The following is a 21,099-nucleotide window of genomic DNA, read 5'->3' on the forward strand; positions in this document are numbered from 1 at the left end:
AGAATTTGGGAAGACCCAGGTCATTTCATTGGGCTTTCCACCAGTTCAGGAATTATGCTTTCTCCAGCCCTCCCCGACCCCCTTGAGGCAGTCCACTGCATCACCAGACAGCCAGGTTGGAAAGTTCTTCCTGATTTATCCCAAAATTTCCCATTGCTCCTGGTTCTGCTCCCTGGAGCCACACATAATGAGGCTGCTTCCTCTGTCACAGGTTTGACCACTCTGGAAAAGTCTTCGGCAGCCAGGCTAAAGGACCACAATGCCCATACAGTCTCCCTCTGTCCCCACCCCATCATGGCCCTCTCCTGAAAAGGCCTTGCTTGGTCAGTCGACCTGGCCCCTCCCTCCAGTGTGGGGCCCCAAGCTGCACACAGTCAGTCCTCCTGGAATGGGCTCCCAGCAGCCCTGGCTGGGCAGAAGAGTCCATCTCCCTCTGGGGCAGCCCACACCAAACCTCAACTGAGGGTGCACTGCAGTGAAGCCCAGCCGAGCCCTTGAGCTGCAGCTGCTGCTCCTGGGGCCCAGCCATCTCAACCCAGCACCCCAGCCTGCTGCCTCACCACGGGGGAGTTGCAGAGAGCTGTCTCCCGGCAGATTTCCTGAGGCAGAAGGCTTCCCCACCCCCAGCCCAGCCTCCAAGAGACACTCCACTGGTTGTGGCACATGGTAGGACCAGCTGAGCAGTGAGAGGAGGGGGAAAGCTGTCCATTCGCTAGAGGACTTCAGACTTGCTCTGTAGTGGTGGCTGGATTAGTCATAGAACCATCAAATCTAAGCTGGAGGGGCCCTTAAAGAGCATTCAAGGCAGACCTTGCCTTTTAAAAAGATATGGGAGAACTGATGGCCTGAGAGAGGAAGGGACTCAGTCAAGGTCACAAAGCCAATCTGCAGCAGAGCTGGAAGGGGAACCTGGGTTTCCTAACTCCCAGGTCAGTATTCTTTCCAATCCAGCAGAAGAGAAATCAGGGAGCCTTTAGGGCAGCCCTGTGAGCCTGCACGCCCTTGACTCTCTTGGCCTGACATTTATCCCAACCAGCTCACCGTGGTATCTGCATGGAAGAAGTGGACCCAGCCCATGCCCCACCAACCCAATAGATGTTGCCAAGGTGTCCCAAATAGGCAGACACACAGACCCCAGCACAGAAACTGGCACTGATCCAACAAGAGGGAAGATCTGTAGACTTCCCTTGCTGGTATGCTCTTTAATTGGGTGGTTTTTCCTTGAGGGTGGAGAGGGGGTGGTCTTTGAGGAACTAGCCAAGGGCCGGGCCTCCATCTTTGCTCCCCCGACCAGGATGTGCTGCAGTTCCCCTCAGAGGGATAAGAGCCTCCAGCAGCCATTCTGGTCCCCACCTGCCTCTCTGCGAAAGGATGGAGCTGAGGCCGCCAGAAGAGATCAGATCAGGCCTGTGCTCAGGACCCGCAGAGGAGACCGGAGGTGGGGGGGGCCTTTCTTTCCCTTGGGGCTCTGATCTGACACCGTCGGAGACAATAAAAATCCCAACCGGCACATCCAAATAAAATAAATAAATGAAAAGCCATCCTCTGGCAAGGATATAGCGAGGGGGTGAAGAAGTGGAGGGGGTGATGACTGCTCCAGGCCCTCACTGGCCACGGTTTTGAGAAAGAAGAGACGCCTGCACTCATCGGGCCAACCCACTCTGGGGTAGCTAGAGAAGGGGTGTCGGCTGCACGAGGGGGACCCGGCTTCTCCCGGCAGGTTGGGACTGGAGAGAAGGACATGGAATCAGGCACCGGCTTCTTACTTTACCAGCCGTACAAGTTGGAGAGGGAACTAGCGGGGAAGAGCCAGGGAAGACAAACACGCGTTCCTTACTTTCTCTGGAGGGTTGTGGCCGGGCTGGTGCTGGTACTGGTACTGTGGCCGCCGCCGGCCCCGGGGCTGGAGCTCCTGGATGCGCCACGGCTCAGCTGGCCCCGCTCTCGTGATGGACGGGGCCCCACGCCCACCGCCGCCGAATAGCCGGATTCCTTCTCGCGGCCCGGGTGCGCTGGCCCGGCCTCCCGCCCGCCACGCTCGCGACCCAGGGCTGGGTTCTCGTGGTGCAGGTGGCACTGGGCCACGTCGCGCTCGCGGGCAGAGTAACCAGCAGTGTCCTGGAGTGGGTAGGAGGCGTCCCGCTCCTTGTCCCGATACACAGCCTCCCGGTTCTGATAGGCGCCGTCCCGGTTCGCGTAGCCCACGTCCCGGGCCGCCTGGTGGAACTGGCTCTCCCGCAGCTCGCGGTGGTGGAACTGGGTCTCGCGCAGGTTCTGGTACTGGCTCTCGCGGCTCGGGCTATCCCGCGCGCCGTGGGGGTCCCGGTGCAGCTCCCCGCGGTGCAGCTGGCTCTCCTCTCTCAGGTCGCGGTTCTCCTGGGTGAGCTGGTCCAGCTGGCCCTCCAGCTCTTCGATGCGCCGCCGCTGGGTCTCCAGCAGCTGCTGCTGGCTCTCTATGATGTTGTTCAGCTCCAGCAGGTACTCCACCGCCCGGTTGGGGCTCTCGGATCCCGGGCCGCCCGGGGGACCCGACCCCGCCTCCATCCTGGCGGCCCAGGGGCAGGGGAAGGGGCAAGAGAGCCCGGTCCCCGCTCGCTCACGGCGCCACCCTCCCCCGGGCCCAGCCGGGGGAGGGGGCCGGCGGGACGCGAGGGCGCGCACCGGGCTCGAGGGCCCGGGGGCCCGGGGGGGCCCGGGAGACAGCGCTGGGGCAGGCGGCACGGGGAGCAGGAGCTGAGGCTGCCGCTGCCGCTGCCGCCGCCAAGCGCCACGGCTCTCGAGGACGCGGCCCACGGCGCTCCGCCCGCTGCGGAGTCACTGCGCAGCGCGGCCGCGCGGGACCGCCCCGACCGCCGGCCCGCCCCCCGCCCCTGCCCCCACCCCGCGCGCCCGGCCCGCCCCCGAGCGTCCCACCTGCCACCGCCGCCCGCACCCGAAGCCGGACCCGCCCCAAGGCACCCGGGCCAGCCCCCTCACATTCCACCGGTCCCAGAGTCTTCCCTTAATGCAGCCTAAAGAAGCCCTCCATCCCAGTCCGTTCCAATGTCCCTTGGGTCCACCAGGCCCAAGATCCTCGTCTAAGACCTCCCAGAAAACTCCATCCCAGGCAGCTCCCAGGTCTAGGCATCACACAGACTCCCCATCCCCTGGGTCTGCCAATCCCAAGTGTCAGATTCCCCATCCCATCCAACCCCTGGACCTCCTACCTCAGGTGACCTCTCTCTAGTCCACAGCATGGGCAGTCCCAGGATCTCCCACCCCAACAAGCCCTGGGACACCCCATCACAGCCAGTCTTAGGATCAAAGCCCCATTCATTCATTCAACCCCCATTTTCTGCTCTCCTTTGGAAATGCTCACCTCCATTTACTCCATCACCTCCATCCAATGAAACTGTACCCATCTTTCAAGACTTATATGCCACCTTACTGAAGCCAGCCCTGGTCTCCCCAGCCAGAATCGCTCGCTTCCTCCACACGTCTTTTGTGGCACTTGTGGGACAAGTGGAACTCTGCTTTATAGCGCATTCGTTTTTGTTCTTGTGTCATGTCCTCTGCCAGACCAAGCTCCTTAAAGCCAGAAACATGTCTTCATTCATCTTTGTGAGCAGGTTGGGGTAGAAGAGAAAGCTTGAGTTTTACAGTCAGACAGAACTAGATTTAAATTTCATCTTCTCTCTGAACTTCCATTTCCCTATCAATAACACCTACCTCACAGGAGTGGTCTTGGGAAACAGCATGCAAAAACATTTGTCACAGAAAAGATAACACAGAAAATGGAAGAAAATATTTGCAAATGATATATCTGAATATGTAAAGAACTCTAAAAGCTCAACATCAAAAAAACAACCCATTTTTTAATGGCCGAAGGACTTGAATAGATATTTCTCCAAAGATATACAAATGACCATTAACCACATGAAAAGATGCTCAACATCATTAGCCATCAGGGGAATGCAGATCAAAACCACAATGAGCTTTCCATCGTAACTTAAAGGGAATCTTTCACAATGTCCAGAGCCCTTGATATCCTGAGATGAAGGAGGATGTCCTTAAATTCCTTGCAGCAGGAACCCACTTAGGTGGCACCAACCTTGACTTCAAATGGAACAGTATGTCTACAAAAGGCAGTGATGGTATCTACATCACAAATCTAAAGAGAAGCTTCTGCTGGTGACTCGTGCCACTGAAAACCCAGCTGATGTCAGTGTCATATCTTCCAGGAATACTGGCCAGCAAGCTGTGCTGAAGTTCGCTGCTGCCACCAGGGCCACTCCTATTGCTGGCCGCTTCGCTCCTGGAATCTTCGTTAACAAGATCCAGGCAGCCTTCCGTGAGCCACAACTTCCAGTGGTCACCGATCCCACCGCTGACCACCAGCCTCTCACAGAGGTGTCTTATGTTAACCTGCCCACCATTGCTCTGTGTGACACAGATTCTCCTCTGTGCCACGTGGACGCTGCTACCCCATGCAACAACAAAGGAGCCCACTCAGTGGGTCTGATGTGGATGCTGGCCTGGGAAGTACCATGCATATGTGACACCATCTCCCATGAGCATCCACTGGAGGTCATGCCTGATCTCTCCTTCTACAGAGACCCTAAAGATATCGAAAAGGATAAACAGGCCACTGCTGGAAAGGTGTGACCGTGGAAGAATTTCAGAGTGAATGGACTGCTCCAGCTCCTGAGTTTACTGCTACTCAACCTGAGGTCACAGGCTGGTCTGATAGTATGTTGGTGCCCTCTGTGACTATCCAGCCATTCTCTGCTGAAGATTGGAGCACTCAGCCCACCATTGAAGACTGCTCCCAATGCTCAGGCCACTGAATGGGTAGGAATGACCACTGGGTAGTTTGAAGCTGTTCTTCCATAGGCTCTTAAACAGAAAATGGAAATAAAGTTGTTGAAAAATAAACATCAGTTTCTTAAAACACACACATACAGATGCCACTTCACACCCACTATGATAGCTAAAACAAAAAGGACAGACAAGGAGAAGTATTGGTGAACCTGTGGAGCAATTGCTGGTGGGAATGTAAAATGGTTCAGTTGCTTTGGAAAACAGTTTGGAAGTTTCTCAAAATGTTAAACATAGGGTTACCATATGACCCAGGAATCCACTCCTAGGAATATACCCAAGGGAAATGAAAAGTGTTTACACAAAAACTTATACATGAATGTTCATAGCAGCATTATTCATAATAGCCAAAAAGTGGAAACAATTAAATGTTCATCTGTTGATGAATGGGTAAACAAAATGTGTTATATCTACACAGTGGAATATTGTTCAGCCATAAAAAGGAATGAAGTTCCAAAACATATAAACAGCCCATCCAACTCAATGTCAAAAAACCAAAATAATTTTTTAAATGGGCAGAAGACCTGAATAGACATTTTCCCAAAGAAGATGTACAGATGGCCAACAGGCACATGAAAAGATGCTCAACGTCCCTAATCATCAGAGAAATGCAAATCAAAACCACAATGAGATGTCACCTCACACCTGTCATAATGGCTATCATCAAAAAGACCACAAATAACAAGTGTTGATGAGGATGTGAAGAAAAGGGAACCCTAGTATAATGTTGGTGGGAATGTAAATTTGTGCAGCCACTGTGGAAAACATTATGAAGGTTCCTCAAAAAACTAAAAATAGAACTGCCATATGATCCAGCAAGTCAACTCCTGGGTATATATCCAAAGAAAAGGAAAGCATTACTTCGAAAAGATATATGCACCCCAATGTTTGAAGCAGTATTACTTACCATAGCTAAGATATGGAAGCAACCTAAGTGTCCTTCAACAGATGAATGGATAAAGAAGATGTGGTATATGTACAAGATGGAATACTACTCAGCCATAAAAAAGAGTGAAATTTTGCCATTTGCAACAATATGGATGGACTTGGAGGGTATCATGCTTAGTGAAATAAGTCAGACAGTGAAAGACAAATACTGATGATATCATTTATATGTGGAATCTAAAAAATAAAACAAAGCAATGAATACAACAAAACAGAAACAGACTTACGGTTATAGAGAACAAATTAGTGGTTACCAGTGAGGAGAGGGAAGCAGGGAGGGGCAAGAGAGGGGTAGAGGATTAAGAGGTACAAACTACTATCTATAAAATAAATAAGCTACAGGATATATTGTACAGCACAGGGAATATAGCCAATTTTTATAGTAACTATAAATGGAATATAACCTTTAAAAATTGTGAATCACTGTATTGTACACCTGAAACTTATATAATATTGTAAATCGACTATACCTCAATTCTTAAGAAAGGAGTGAAGTACTGATACATGCTAAAACATGGATGAACCTTGAAAACATTATGCTAAATTATGCTAAAGGAGACACAAAAGTCCACATATTGCATGATTCCATTTATATAAAATTCCAGAATAGGCAAATCCATAGAGACAAAAAGTAGCGTAGTGGTTGTCAGGGGCGAGGGCATGGGTTGGGGAAAGAAGAGTGACTGCTATGGGGTTTTGGGGAGGGAGAATGAAAATTTTCTAAAATTAGATGGTGGTGATGGTTGCACAACTCTGTTAATTAAAAACCACTGAATTGTACATTTTAAAAGGGAGAATTTTATGGTATGTGAATTGTATCTCGATAAAGCTGCTTTTTAAAAACACTTTGCACAGAGTCTAGCATGTAACAGCAACTACAGTAATAATAACACATCTATGGTGCTTACCATGTGTCAGGCACTGTGCTAAGTACTTTACATGCACGAACTCAATTTGCATGACAATCCTATGAGGTAGATAATGTTATTACCTCCACCTTACGGATGAGGAAAGTGAAACCCAGAGGTTGAATGACTTGCCCAGGGTCACACAGAGGCATAGCCAGGATGCTCAGATGTTTCCTCCTCATTTCTCTGTATCTTTCCTTATACTCTGTACAAAATAGGTGCTCCATAAGTGTTAAATTAATATATCCATCAAATACTTCTATTCATCCAGCAAACATTTACAGAGCATTTATTATGTTCTAGGCAAACCTGCATTCCCATCCCTGTCCCTGCTTCTCTCATTCAGATTCTCTGCGAGGTAGGAGGCAGATGGGTATAAAGTTTCAGTCACAAAATATTTATTGAGTGTTTACTATGTGTCAAGTAGTATTCTAGACACTGAGGATATACCAACAAACAAAACAGACAACAGTTCCTAACCTCATAGAGCTGACATTCTACTGGGGGAGAGAGACAATAAAGAAATAGAATAGGTAGAACATGTTGGATGGAGTACTGGGTTGAATAGTATCCCCCCAGACTTGATGTCCACCCTGTGAATGTGATCTATTTTGGAAATTAGGGTCTTTGCAGATGTACTCAAGTTAAGGTGAAGTCATATTCTATTGGCATGGGTCCTAATCTAATGACTGGTGTCCTTAAAAGAAGAGGGAAATTTGGACATAGACACACACACACACACACACACACACACACACACACACACACAGGGAGAGAGAGAGAGGGAGAATACAACGTGAAATGGAGGCAGAGTTTGGAGTCGCCAAGCTAAGGAACACAAAAGATTGCTGGCAACCACCAGAAGCTAGGAAGAGGCAAGGAAGGATTCTTCCCTCTAGCCTTCATAGAGAGCATGGCCCAATTTCGGACTTCTAGCCCCCAAAACTGTGAGAGAATAAATGTCTGCTGTTTCAAGCCACCCAGTTTGTGGTACTTTGTTACGGCAGTCCTAGGAAATGAACCCAGATGGTGCTAGATGCTCTGGAGAAAAACAAAGCAGCAAAGGATGATGGAGAGCTCTGGGCGAATTACACATGGCCTGTGCCCTAAGGGAGGTCCCAGCCTAGTCAGATTACAATCCTAAATCACAAACAGGACTAACAAAATGGAATGTGCAAAGAACAAAAGTGGAGGCACCAGGAGTAGGGTGCTGGGAGGTCTTTATGGATGTGAAGGTATTTGAGCTGAGCTGAGGATTTCAACAAGTGGAAGTGGTAGAGCTGAGAAACACCTGTTGAAGGGAGCCACATGCCATGGCAGGAAAGAAACAGAATCGGGAAAACTGTGTGTTTAGGGAACCACACGTAGTTTGAAGAGAGAAGGAGAAGTGCACGCGTGCGTGCGTGCAATTGTAAGAGATAGAAGGAGATGGGAAGACATGGCTTGATTCCGCTTGGAGAAGACTCCAAAGCCAAACTAGAGCATCTGGACCTTCTGTTATAGGCAATGAAAAGTCATGGAAGGTTTTTGAGCAGGAGAGGAACATGCTAGGAGGGGAGGGGTTCCTGGACGTGGACATTAAGTGTACCGAATATTACACACTACAAAGTGGGTTTTTATTGGTTCATTGTTGTCGTTCACCAGAGACTGTGGCACTACCTTTTTTTCCTGCCTGCTGCCTCCCAGAGTCGTTTCCCAGAAGCCTCGGTCCCTCGTGTGATTGTTGCAATTCCCCTTACCCCAGGGCCAGCTTTGCCAAGGAATGCAGAGCTAAAGCAGGAAAGAACCCTGAAAACCACATCTCACTGCTGCCAGTATCCAGTCAACAAGAACTCATCATGATGATGAGAGCCATGAAATATTTTCCTCAGATTTGAAGGCGGCATCTGTTCAAATTGGTTTTTCCTATTGGATTCTCACAGCTCTACCACAAGCAGATCTTCTCCTATACTGTTAGCTGCCAGACACAAGATGGGAAAATAAAATTTTTTTAAAAAATCATCAGTCTTAATAACAAAAAAACAAACAACCCAATCCAAAAATGGGCAGAAGACCTAAATAGACATTTCTCCAAAGAAGATATACAGAGTGCCAACAAACACATGAAAGAATGCTCAACATCACTAATCATTAGAGAAATGCAAATCAAAACTACAATGAGATATCATCTCACACCAGTCAGAATGGCCATCATCAAAAAATCTAGAAACAATAAATGCTGGAGAGGGTGTGGAGAAAAGGGAACCCTCTTGCACTGCTGGTGGGAATGTGAATTGGTTCAGCCACTATGGAGAACAGTATGGAGGTTCCTTAAAAAAGTACAAATAGAACTACCATATGACCCAGCAATCCCACTACTGGGCATATACCCTGAGAAAACCATAATTCAAAAAGAGTCATGTACCAAAATGTTCATTGCAGCTCTATTTACAATAGCCCAGAGATGGAAACAACCTAAGTGTCCAACATCGGATGAATGGATAAAGAAGATGTGGCACATATATACAATGGAATATTACTCAGCCATAAAAAGAGACGAAATTGAGCTATTTGTAATGAGGTGGATAGACCTAGAGTCTGTCATACAGAGTGAAGTAAGTCAGAAAGAGAGAGACAAATACCCTATGCTAACACATATATATGGAATTTTAAAAAAAAATGTCATGAAAAACCTAGGGGTGAAACAGGAATAAAGACACAGACTTACTAGAGAATGGACTTGAGGCTATGGGGAGGGGGAAGGGTAAACGGTGACAAAGCAATAAAGAGGCATGGACATGTATACACTACCAAACGTAAGGTAGACAGCTAGTGGGAAGCAGCCGCATAGCACAGGGAGATCAGCTCGGTGCTTTGTGACCGCCTGGAGGGGTGGGATAGGGAGGGTGGGAGGGAGGGAGACGCAAGCGGGAAGAGATATGGGAATGTATGTGTATATATAACTGATTCATTTTGTTGTGAAGCTGAAACTAACATACCATTGTAAAGCAATTATACTCCAATAAAGATGTTAAAAAAAAAAAATCATCAGTCTTTTCCCTCAAAGACTTTACAGTCCAGAATATCCGACCTGAAGCTTAGAGTGCTTAGAGATGAACTCATTTTTCAGATGAGAACACTGAGGACCAGAGAGAAATGATTTGCACATAATTGCTGTGTGACCACTAGGCTATAACTCCTTACTTGGGCTATTTCCTGAGGTCTGGTATTCCAAAGAGTCTTAAGATCAAAGACTGTAAAGAGAAGAATGGTAAGAAAGTGACCATCTGTAAGGCACATAGAAGGAAAAAGGAACAAAAAAAGAAGGCTCATCCCTGTGGGGATCCCTAAAGAGATAGCGGTGCTTAAAACTGAGACAGCATTTTGCTAATTAATTAATTATCCTTCCAGCCCCTTTCCCCCTAGTGGGGGAAGGGGCAAGATGTATGTAAAGTACCAGTCAGCCTTTGAACAGTCTCACAGAAAGCAATCCTAATAGGCCAGTCTGGGTTTCGTTTAAGGAAAATTTTCTCTCTGAAGATGATTTGTAAGCTCAAGTCTGTCAGAACATAAAACCACGTAACCCAATGCATTTCCAATTTTGTCCTAGCTGCCATAAAACTTCGAGCCAAATTCAGAGTCCAATTATAATCCAGTTCATTTTAGGTACCTGGCAACATCTATTTGTGCTTCCTTTACATGGTCTCTGGTCTGTTTTCTTCCACATTTTTATCCCTAATTGTCTTTCTTTCATGTGGTAACTGATGAGTTGCCTAATATCCTCTTTAAAGTAGGTGGGATATAAATCTTACATAAACTAAACTATATTACAGATGCTAAGGGGATTTGAACCAGTGAAGAACATTTGAAGGAACAGAGGATATTAGGCCTAGAGGAGAGCACGCTTATGAAGACATGATTCCTGGCTTCAAATATCCAATAGGCTGTCAGTGGGGGCAATGTAGTGGAATTATTCTGCTTAGCTCCAAAGGGCATAGCCAGAAGCAATGGGTGAAAATTACAGGGAGACTCCCAGAGGGAAGAAACATCTCATAGGCGAAGCCTAGTGAAGAGGGTGAGTTCACCATCAAAAGGAGGTCTTCAAATAGTGGCCAGACGGATTCACTTGGAGGGTCTATTGCCTAGGGAATGTAAACACTGGATAGAGGGGTTAGATAAGCTGATGTTAAAGGCCCTTTGCAGCCCTGATATATGAACACAGTTCTAGATGTAGAAAAGAAGACTGGGGGGAGGGGGCAGGTGGGGAGAGGAGAGAGGAAAGAAAGAAACAAAGGTTCATGGAATTCTGAAACATTCTCCCCAAAAGCAGCAAACCCTAACTGCTCCTGAGACCCTTGTAAAAGGGAGAATGGTCCATAAACAGAACTCAAGTCTATATTTCCCCAGTCCTATTCTATGTGACGCCTATAAGGCAGGAGAAATGGAAGCATCGCTCCACTGTTCCCACTGCCATCTAACCAGCTGGTATTCAAGGAAGAGCGGGTCAAGACTGTTAGAGATAGAAGGGGCCTTAGGAATTTTGGAACCCCAATCTTTCATTTTAGAACCAAAGAGAAAGAGGGCCAGAGAGTGGAAGGAGCCTGTCTGCCTGTCAGCCACTTCACCTGACCCTGTGCTGCTGAAGGGCAGAGACCACTTTGTTTACCTTTCAATCCCCCAGCCCAGCCTGGCCCCAGGTCCTTGCGCATGATGTGTGCACAGTAAGCAGTTGGAAAATCGAATTACCCAGAAGGGATGGAACCAGAAGTTAGGTCTTTAGACCTCCAACCTATGATGATTTCCATGACCAAATTTCATCCAATTCAAGTCCCCGGGCATTTATTTGGCATCTCTGTATGCCAGGCCTGGAGCTATAGCAAAAGATGAACAAGAGGCAGGTTGTGCCCTGAAGAAGCAAACGGCTCCTCCTGGGAGCTGGGCTCTTCCCCTCTCAGGCCCTGCACACCTGCTGTTCTTTTGGCATAGAAAGCTCTTTTCTGCTGCCTTTGCCTACTTACCGCTTATTCATTCTTCAGATCTCAGTTCAAATGTCAGTTCATCAGCAGCGCCTTCTCTCACTCCCAGATGAGGCAGATCCCTCTGATATATGCTTTTGGTGAGTCCTCCTTCCTTGAACTTAGCAAGTGTGTAATTACACATTGATTTGTGTGGTTCTTTGTTTGCTTCCCTCCTACCTCCCTCACTAGACTATTAGCTCTACAAGGGCAGATATTCCGTCTGTTTTGCCCCCCACTGTACCACGAGTCTGGCAAAAAGCCTGGGACATGGTAGGTAAGCAGTAAGCAATCCATGTTTGTTGAATGCATGAATCAACAATCTAATGGAGTATATAGATAGATAAATTACAACTACAATTTGATGTGATGACAGCTATAAGGTAATACAGTAATCAATTCTTTATTTATTTATTTTTTAAATATTTATTATTTGGCTGCACCGGGTCTTAGTTGCAGCATGCGGATTTTTAGTTGCAGCATGCAGGATCTAGTTCCTTGACCAGAGATCAAACCTGGGCCCCCTGCATTGGGAGCACAGAGTCTTAACCACTGGACCACCAGGGAAGTCCCACAAATCAATTATTTAGGAAGGAGAAAGCCAGCTCCTGTATCAATGGAGCTGGCCTGGTGGAATGCATATACTGCCAGGTAGTCAAAGCATGCAAGCATAGCACAGGGAGATCAGCTCAGTGCTTTGTGACCACCTAGAGGGGTGGGATAGGGAGGGTGGGAGGGAGGCTCAAGAGGGAGGGGATATGGTGATATACGTATAGCTGATTCACTTTGTTGTACAGCAGAAACTAACACAATGTAAAGCAATTATACTCCAATAAAGATGTATTTTTTTAAAAAGCATGCAAGCAGCAAAGCCTTGTGAATGTTCCTGTTGTGTTCAGACAAGCCAACACTATGTGCCAGCATCTCCTATGTCACCAGTACCCTGAGAAGCAGGGTAGTTCTGCCACAGTGAGACAGACTAGGCAACTGGCTGCTGGTTGGGGTTTGGACACAGTTGGCAAAGTCAGACCACGTGGGGCTGGCAAGGCCAAAAGGAAGCTCCTGGAATTCAAGGTCCACAGATCTTTCTGTTCCTCAGTGTTCTCTACAAGAGAAAGCCTGAGAGGATTGGTTGGTCCTGGAATGAGGGGACACTTCCGTACCTTTTCTTTGGTGGGGGTGGTTAGACCTACTCCCAGGCATAAGAGTGTGTTGCCCTCTAGTGGTAATAATAATGGTAATGATAACAATAATGATAGTGATAATAACAAGTAGGGGATGTGGGCCTTGCTGAGGTGACCAACTATACCAGTTTGCCCAGGATCGTTTCAGCGCTGAAGTTCTGCTTCCCAGGGAACCTCTGAGTCCCAGGCAAAATGGTACAGTTGGTCATCTAATCCCTTGATGGTGTTCAACACACTCTGGATACACATGATCTCATTAGATGGCTCATAACCGCCGCCCCTCCCCGCCCAAGGCCAGGATTCAGGCTCCACAAATCTGTAGAGCTTTAGAGATTCTGCTTATTTTCCAGATGAGGAAAGACGGCCCAAGAGAAAGGAAGTAACTTCCTTTTTCAACATCACATTACAAAATGGCAGAACTGGGATCAGCATCTAGGTGTCCAGACCCACAACTCCGTGCTCTTGGCCTCTGCCTGGCATGTCCTCACCTACTTTATCAGTTTGTCTCTGTCCCACATCCTCCAGGAAGACTTCTGTAAATTACTCACCCCTTAATTCTTTCAGAAAGCTTCCCCCTCTGAAAGCCTGAAACACTCATTTGGCACTTAGCATGTGCTATAAGTACTGTTTTTTTTTTTAATCCTTTAAATGTATAACTAGAAAAAAGAAAATCTCCTCAGCTCCCCACCCCCAGCCCCCGGCCATACTGGAGAGGAGAGCAGCCTCTGGGTAGAAGAGTCTCACGGGTGCCCATAGTTTGTCCAGGGCCCTGAGGAAAGGGCATTTGGCATTGCAGAGCAAGGAAAGAAGCAGAGAAAACCTTTTGCAATCACCAGGTGGGATGAATTTGAGAGCTAAGAGTTGAACAGAGGTGAGAAGTCGTCCCTGCAGCCTCAAAAGGAAAGAAGAGAGTGAGAGCCTTCCTCGCCCTAGTGATACTATCAGGGAATGGGCCCTAGTTTTCTTGTTACCAGAATTGCAGTGCCCTTCTCTGCTCCCCTGGTCCCTGACAAAGACCCCCAAATCGGCTCTTGCCTCTCCCCTCCACTGAGACAAATTTGCAAACTCCCACATCTCTGTGGAAACGGCAGAGAGCAGGAGAGAAGAAAAAAGGAGAAAAATCCACCCACATGCCAACAAACTGGAAAAAAAATAACCCAGGCCTTGTCTCACTCAGCTGTTGGCTTGCTGCTCCCTCCCACTGTGGCGGCTGCTCCTGCCTCCTGGACAGGGACCTGGCTCTGTGCAGTCTCCCTTCCCACCCTGAGCTGGCTTGTGTCAATCCCCTCCCTCCGCCCAGCTATGGGGAGAGAGGGTCTTGGAGCCCAGCGTAGAAGAGCTGGAAGGAAGGACTGATAGAGCCACCAAATGCTTGTGGCCAACTACAAACTCAGTTCCCATCACTGTTCTCCCAAACCATGCAGGGGACCCTCTTCTCATCCCAGGGAAAGAAGTCAAGGAGCTCTCCCTCACCAGGCAACTTTTTCCACAGATGCTGTCCCCTGCCTCCTGCCAACCCGTTCCTTCTGCTGCCTCTCTCTACCATTTCATTTCTACATTCTGTCTGCAGTCTAACCAACTCCCTCTACTCCAATCTTTTCATGTCCTACCCTTTCTTCACCTTCTGCCCCAGTTCTGGGAACCATATATTTTTTAAAAATGGATGTGCTGATAGGAAAGGAGAGCTCTGGAAATCATCACTATTAGGAACTATTGAGGAAAACAGAGATGCTTAGCCTGCAGGAGAGATGATATGGGCTCAAAGAATAATGGAAAGATGGAACCACAAGGACCTTTTTGGATAACATTGTCCAACCCTTCATTTTCTAGGTGAGGTGACTGAGACCCAGAGATGGAAGAAGACCTGGGCTGTCATGAAGAAGAAGGGACAACTTTGGTCTGTGGGCCTCCAGGAAACCGAAAGAGAACCAGCGGGTGAAAGCTATGAGAAAGTAGATTTAAATGACAGTTTTGTTTCTTCCTTCCAAATCCCTATTCCTGTTATTTCACTTCCTTCCCTTACTGTGCAGGATCTCCAATTCAATGCTGAACAAAAGGGTTGACAATGGGCATCGCTGTCTTCTTACTTATCTTAAAGGGAAAAGTTTCAGTGTTTAACCATTATATATGTTTGCTGTAGGATTTTGGAGGATACTTTTTTTCGGTTTAAGAAAGTTCCTTCTTATACCTAATATGCTTAGAACTTTTTTTGTCACTAACTGGTGTTAAATTTTATCAAAGCCTTCTCAGCATCTTTCGTAATGATCATATGTTTTTTTTTCTCTTCTAATCTGTTTATATGGTCAAGAATGCAGTGCTTAGCTCAAGAGAAAGATGAAATTTCTAACACAGAAAACCATCCAAAGAGCCATCGGCTGCTTTATGGATCAAAGTAGTCAGCTCCAAGTCACTGGAAATGTTCAAACAGAAGTGCAGCCATTCAATAAATATTTAGGTGCCAGACTCTGTTCTAGATGCTGACAGTTCGGTGATGAAGAGGGTCCCTGCTCTCCTGGTGGTCACATTTTAGAGAAAGGATGACAGATACAAACAACCAACAAATACAGGAACAGGATCATTTCAGAAAGTAAAAGTGCTTTGAAAACAAATGAAAATAATGTGCAAAGGTAGTGTGACTGGGTAGGGCTGGGGAACAAGATTAAATAGAATAGTCAGGAAAGGTCTCTGGGCAGATTTGGGATATATTTTTACCTGAACAGCACTATCAATCAACTTGATCACATTGTCACTTACAGACTACAAGATTAAATAGAGTAGTCAGGGAAGGTCTCTCCGAGGAGGTGACAGTTGAAGTGAGATTGAATGACAAGAAGGCAATCATTTCAGGAAGATCCAGAGGCATGGCATCCCAGGCAGGGTGAAACACAAGGGCAAAAGCCCTAGAGTGGGAATGAGCTTGGTGTATTCAAGGGATTTCAGGAAGAAGTCTGACTAAAGAGAGCAAAAGGAGAGACTGGTACTGAATGAGGCAGGAGAGAAATTCTGGAGCAAGCCTGTGTAGGACCATGTCAGCCATGGGAAGGTGTTTATTTCAAGTACTGTGACAAGCCATTAGATGGTTTTGAGCTGGGATTGACATATCTATGATCATTCTGTCTGATGTGTGGAGAATGGATTATAGTGGGGGCAAAACTGGAAACAGGTAGAACAGTTAGGAGGCTAACGATGAGACCAGTTAGGAGGTCTAAGCAAGAGACCATGATAGCTTGGGCTAGGATAGTGATTATGGAGAAAGATAAGTGGAAAGATTTTGGATCTGTTTTTTTTTTTAACATCTTTATTGGGGTGTAATTGCTTTACAATGGTGTGTTAGTTTCTGCTTTATAACAGACTGAATCAGTTGTACATATACATATGTTCCCATATCTCTTCCCTCTTGCATCTTCCTCCCTCCCACCCTCCCTATCCCACCCCTCCAGGCGGTCACAAAGCACTGAGCTGATATCCCTGTGCTATGCGGCTGCTTCCCACTAGCTATCTACCTTACGTTTGGTAGTGTATATATGTCCATGCCTCTCTCTTGCTTTGTCACAGCTCACCCTTCCCCCTCCCCATATCCTCAAGTCCGTTCTCCAGTAGGTCTGTGTCTTTATTCCTGTCTTACCCCTAGGTTCTTCATGACATTTTTGTTTCTTAAATTCCATATATATGTGTTAGCATACGGTGTTTGTCTTTCTCTTTCTGACTTACTTCACTCTGTATGACAGACTCTAGGTCTATCCACCTCATTACAAATAGCTCAATTTCGTTTCTTTTTATGGCTGAGTAATATTCCATTGTATATATGTGCCACATCTTCTTTATCCATTCATCCGATGATGGGCACTTAGGTTGTTTCCATCTCCGGGCTATTGTAAATAGAGCTACAATGAACATTTTGGTACATGACTCTTTTTAAATTATGGTTTTCTCAGGGTATATGCCCAGTAGTGGGATTGCTGGGTCATATGGTAGTTCTACAGCACTATCAATCAACTTGATCTCACTGGCACTTATAGACTACTCTTTCCAACAACAGCAGAATGTACATTCTTCTCAAGCTTGCAATGAATGCTCACCAAGATAGTCCATATTCTGGGCCATAAAACACATTTTAACAAATTTAAAAGAATAGAAATCATACAAAGTATGCTCTCAGACCACAATGGAATTAAACTAGAAATCAGTAACAGGAAAATTTCCAGGAAATCCCCAAATGTTTAGAAATTAAACAATATATTTCTAAATAACATATAAGTCAAAGAAGAAGTCTCAAGAGAAATTTTTAAATATTTTGAGTTAAATGAAAATGAAAAATACAATTTATGAAAATTTTGGGGCTTGTGGAAAATCCCAAACAATCTACCAAAAAAAAAAAAAAAAAACGCTTCTGGAGCTAATGAGGGTGTATATAGATAGCAAGGGTACAGAATACAAGGTCAATGCACAAACATTAATTTCTTTCCTATATGTCAGTAGTAAAAATTAGAATTTGAAATTTTAAGAAAATGGTACTACTTAACAGTAGCTGCAAAACAATGAAATAGGTATAAATATAATAAAATATGTATAGTATCTGAATGTGGAAAACTACAAAACACTAATGAAAGGAATCAAAGAAGATCTAAATAAATGGAGAGATATTCCATGTTCATGGATAGGAAGTATCAATATTTTTAAAATATCAGTTCTTCCCAACTTGATCTATAGATTCAACATAATTTTGGTCAAAACCCTGCTAAACTATTTCATAGATATAGACAAAGTGATTCTAAGGTTCATATGGAAAAGCAAAAGACCTAGTGCAACCAAAACAATACTGAAGAAGAACAAAGTTGGAGAATTGACACTACCCAATTTCAAGATAACTACAGTGCCAGAAGCTACAGTACACAAGACAGTGGAATGGAATAAATTTTAAGGTAGAGCTAAAAAACTTGTTGATGGAGGGATGGGGTGAAGAAAAGAAAGGAATCAAGAAGGACACGATGGGAGGAAGATTGGGTTAGATATCTTTAAATATTTCTTCCAAACTTTGTTTTAATAAAAAGCTGTAAGGTCAATGATTCCTTGACCTGACCCACGTATTTCTCCTAACCCACTACAGTTATACTTGGGGCTGGGGTCTCCCTAGTTATTGACCCCATACCTCCAATCTCAGCTCCCCCCCCACTCCCCTTTCCTCTTCTTTGGAGGGTATGCTGGGGACTCTGCAAGTAAGAGCCAATGAGCAAGGTGAATGCTGCAACTAGTCTTTTTATTTATTTATTTATTTATTTATTTTTGGCTGTGTTGGGTCTTGTTGCTACGTGTGGGCTTTCTGTAGTTGCAGTGAGGGGGGGCTACTCTTTGTTGTGGTGGCGGGCTTTTCATTGCGGTGGCTTCTCTTGTTGCAGAGCACGGGTTCTAGGCACGGAGGCTTCAGTAGTTGTGGCTCACGGGCTCTAGAGTGCAGGTTCAGTAGTTGTGGTGCACGGGCTTAGTTGCTCCGTGGCATGTGGGATCTTCCCAGACCAGGGCTCGAACCCATGTCTCCTGCATTGGCAGGCAGATTCTTAACCACTGCACCACCAGGGAAGTCCTGCATCTAGTCTTTATTCTAAGAAGCTTCAAGCTCTGTGGTCAAAGTCCGATTACCCTATAATTAATGTGTTAATGAAGCAAGAGGGAGAAGGTGGGGAAGAGAAAGAGGAAGAAAAGGAGAATGAGGAAAAGAGAAAAGGAGAAATTGAAGAAGAGATGGGAGGGAAAGGAAAAGAGAAAAAATAAATGGTCTGTTGGCAGAAAGGGGAGAGAGGAGCAGGCCTTTATGGCACACAGGAGGCCCCTGAGGCAGAATGCACCCAGCCCTGTTAGCCTCAGTCCATGTCCTCCGCAATAGCCCCTTCTTATTTGTGGCCCTAAGAGAGCAGAGAGACTGTTATATGGAGAAGTAGGTCTTTGTAGTGACTGCATGTGGTCAGAGTGGGCGGGGTGGGGGGGATGAAAATAAATGGATGGATTTAGAGCAATGGTGTTTAAGTTTTTTGTTGAGTCACAGGCCTGTGTAAGAATATAATGAAAGCTACGGCTTGTACACTCTCCCTAGAAAAATGCTAATACACACAATCATACCAAATTTTGCCTGCAATTCAGCATGTGCGTGGATCCTTTGAAACCTTCCAGGGTCCACGAACTCTTGATAGAATTCTGAACAATAGAATATTTAGGAGGTAAAAATCAGCATGATTAGTGAGTGGATTTCATGTGGTAGTTAACAGAGTGAGTCAGAGAGGAAGTCTGGATTTATGACTGAGGTGGCTGGATGGATGATGGAGCAATTCACTGACACAGAGTAAAGAGTAGAACCAGGAGAGTGTGGTGTCACAGAAACCAAGGGCAAATCATCTTCCAAAATGGAAGGAATGGTTAACATGCCAAATAGTACACAAAACAAAGTCTGAAAACCAACCACTAATTTAGCAACAAGATCACTGGGAGTCTTGTAGAGAACATGGAGTGGTGGGGGTGGATGGAAAATTACAACGGGCTAAGAAGGAAGGAGTGGAAGACAAAATGCAATGGGTTAAGAGGTGATTAGAGGAAAAAAAGATAAAAATGAAAACAGTGAACAGGAAGTATGGACAGGAGTGCAAATAATGTTCTCAAGCTGTTCGCCCATGACAGTGATAGAGATACACTGCAGAAGCTAGAGAATGATGAGGTGTGCTGAGGCAGTGTTGTTGTTATCTTTTTGTGTGTGTGTGGTGAGAACATTTAAGTTCTACTCTCTTAGCCAATTTCAATTATACAATACAGTGTTATCAACTCTAGTCATCATGTTAGACATTAGATCCTCAGACCTTCATCATACAGCTGAAAGTTTCTACCCTTTTACCAACCTCTCCTCATTCACCCCCCCACCCCCCCAGCCTTTGGCAACCACTTTTCTACTGTCTGTTTCTATGAGTTTAACTTTTTTTTTTTTTTAAGATTCCACATGTAAGTGATACCATGCAATATTTGTCTTTCCCTGTATGGCTTATTTCACTTAACATAATGCCCTCAAGTTCCATCCATGTTGTCGCAAATGGCAGGATTTCCTTCTTTCTCATGGCTGAATAATATTCCAGTGTGTGTGTGTGTGTGTGTGTGTGTATGTATCACATTTTTTTCATTCATTGATGGACCCTTAGGTTGTCTCCATATCCTGGCCATTATGAAAAATGCTGCAGTGAACATGGGAGTGCAGATATCTCTTTGAGATCCTGTTCTCATTTCCTTTGGATATATACCCAGATGTGGAATTGCTGGATCATAGAGTAGTTCTAGTTTTAATTTTTTGAGGAAGCTACACACTGTTTTCCATGGTGGCTGCCCAATTTACAGTCCCACCAACAGTGCAAAAGGGTCCCCTTTTCTCCATATCTTCGCTGACATTTGTTATCACTTGTCTTTTTGATGATAGCCATTCTAACAGGTGTGAAGTTATATCTCACTGTGGTTTTGATGTGCTTTTCCTGATGATTAGTGATGCTGAGCACCTTTCATGTACCTGTTGACCATTTGTATGTCTTCTTTGAGAAAATGTCTATTCAGTTCCTCTGCCCATTTTGTTTGGGATTTTTGCTACAGAGTTGCATGAGTTCTTTATGTATTTTAAATATTAACCCTTACCAGATATATGATTTGCAAATATTTTCTCCCATTCTGTAGGTTGCCTTTTCACTCTGTTGATGGTTTCCTTTGCTGTGCAGAAGTTTTTAGTTCCACTTGCTTATTTTTGCTTTTGTTGCCTTTGCTTTTGGTATCAAATCCAAAAAACTCATTGCCAAGACCAACATCAAGGAGCTTACCCCCTATGTTTTCTTCTAGGAGTTTTATGGTTTCAGGTCTAATATTCAAGTTGTTAATCCGTTTTTAGTTGATTCTTGTGTATGTTGTAAGACAGGGGTCCAGTTTCATTCTTTTGCATGTGTCTATCCTGTTTTGTCAGCACCATATACTGAAGAGATTACTCTTTCCCCATTGTGTATTCTTGGCTCCTTTGTCACAAATTACTTGACCAATATATGCATGGGTTTATTTCTGTGTTCTCTGTTCTCTTCAATTGATCAGTGTGTCTGTTTTCATGCCAATAACATACTGTTTTTCTTCCAGTTTAATTGAGATATAATTGACATACAGCACTGTATAAGTTAAAGGTGTACAACATAATGACTGAACTTTTAG

General features: G+C 45.4%; 1 protein-coding gene and 1 long non-coding RNA gene across 4 annotated transcripts in view; one reads left to right on the top strand and one right to left on the bottom strand.

The window, feature by feature from the left end:
• The window catches only part of IQSEC2 (IQ motif and Sec7 domain ArfGEF 2), a 76,097-nt gene extending 73,319 nt beyond the window's left edge, over positions 1–2,778 (bottom strand). Inside the window, exon 1 of one of the 3 annotated variants that reach the window (XM_049704573.1) lies at positions 1,838–2,778. In XM_049704573.1, the coding sequence (XP_049560530.1) occupies positions 1,838–2,544 (707 nt within the window). In that variant the 5' untranslated portion in view covers positions 2,545–2,778. The remainder of the gene's footprint in view (positions 1–1,837) is intronic. The other 2 variants (XM_004286395.3, XM_049704575.1) reach the window with 2 other exon arrangements.
• The window catches only part of LOC125963005 (uncharacterized), a 406,444-nt gene that overhangs the window by 270,346 nt on the left and 114,999 nt on the right, over positions 1–21,099 (top strand). The gene's annotated exons all lie outside the window — the stretch shown is intronic.

This window comes from Orcinus orca, chromosome X (assembly GCF_937001465.1).
Source record: "Orcinus orca chromosome X, mOrcOrc1.1, whole genome shotgun sequence".
NCBI classification, from domain to species: domain Eukaryota; kingdom Metazoa; phylum Chordata; class Mammalia; order Artiodactyla; family Delphinidae; genus Orcinus; species Orcinus orca.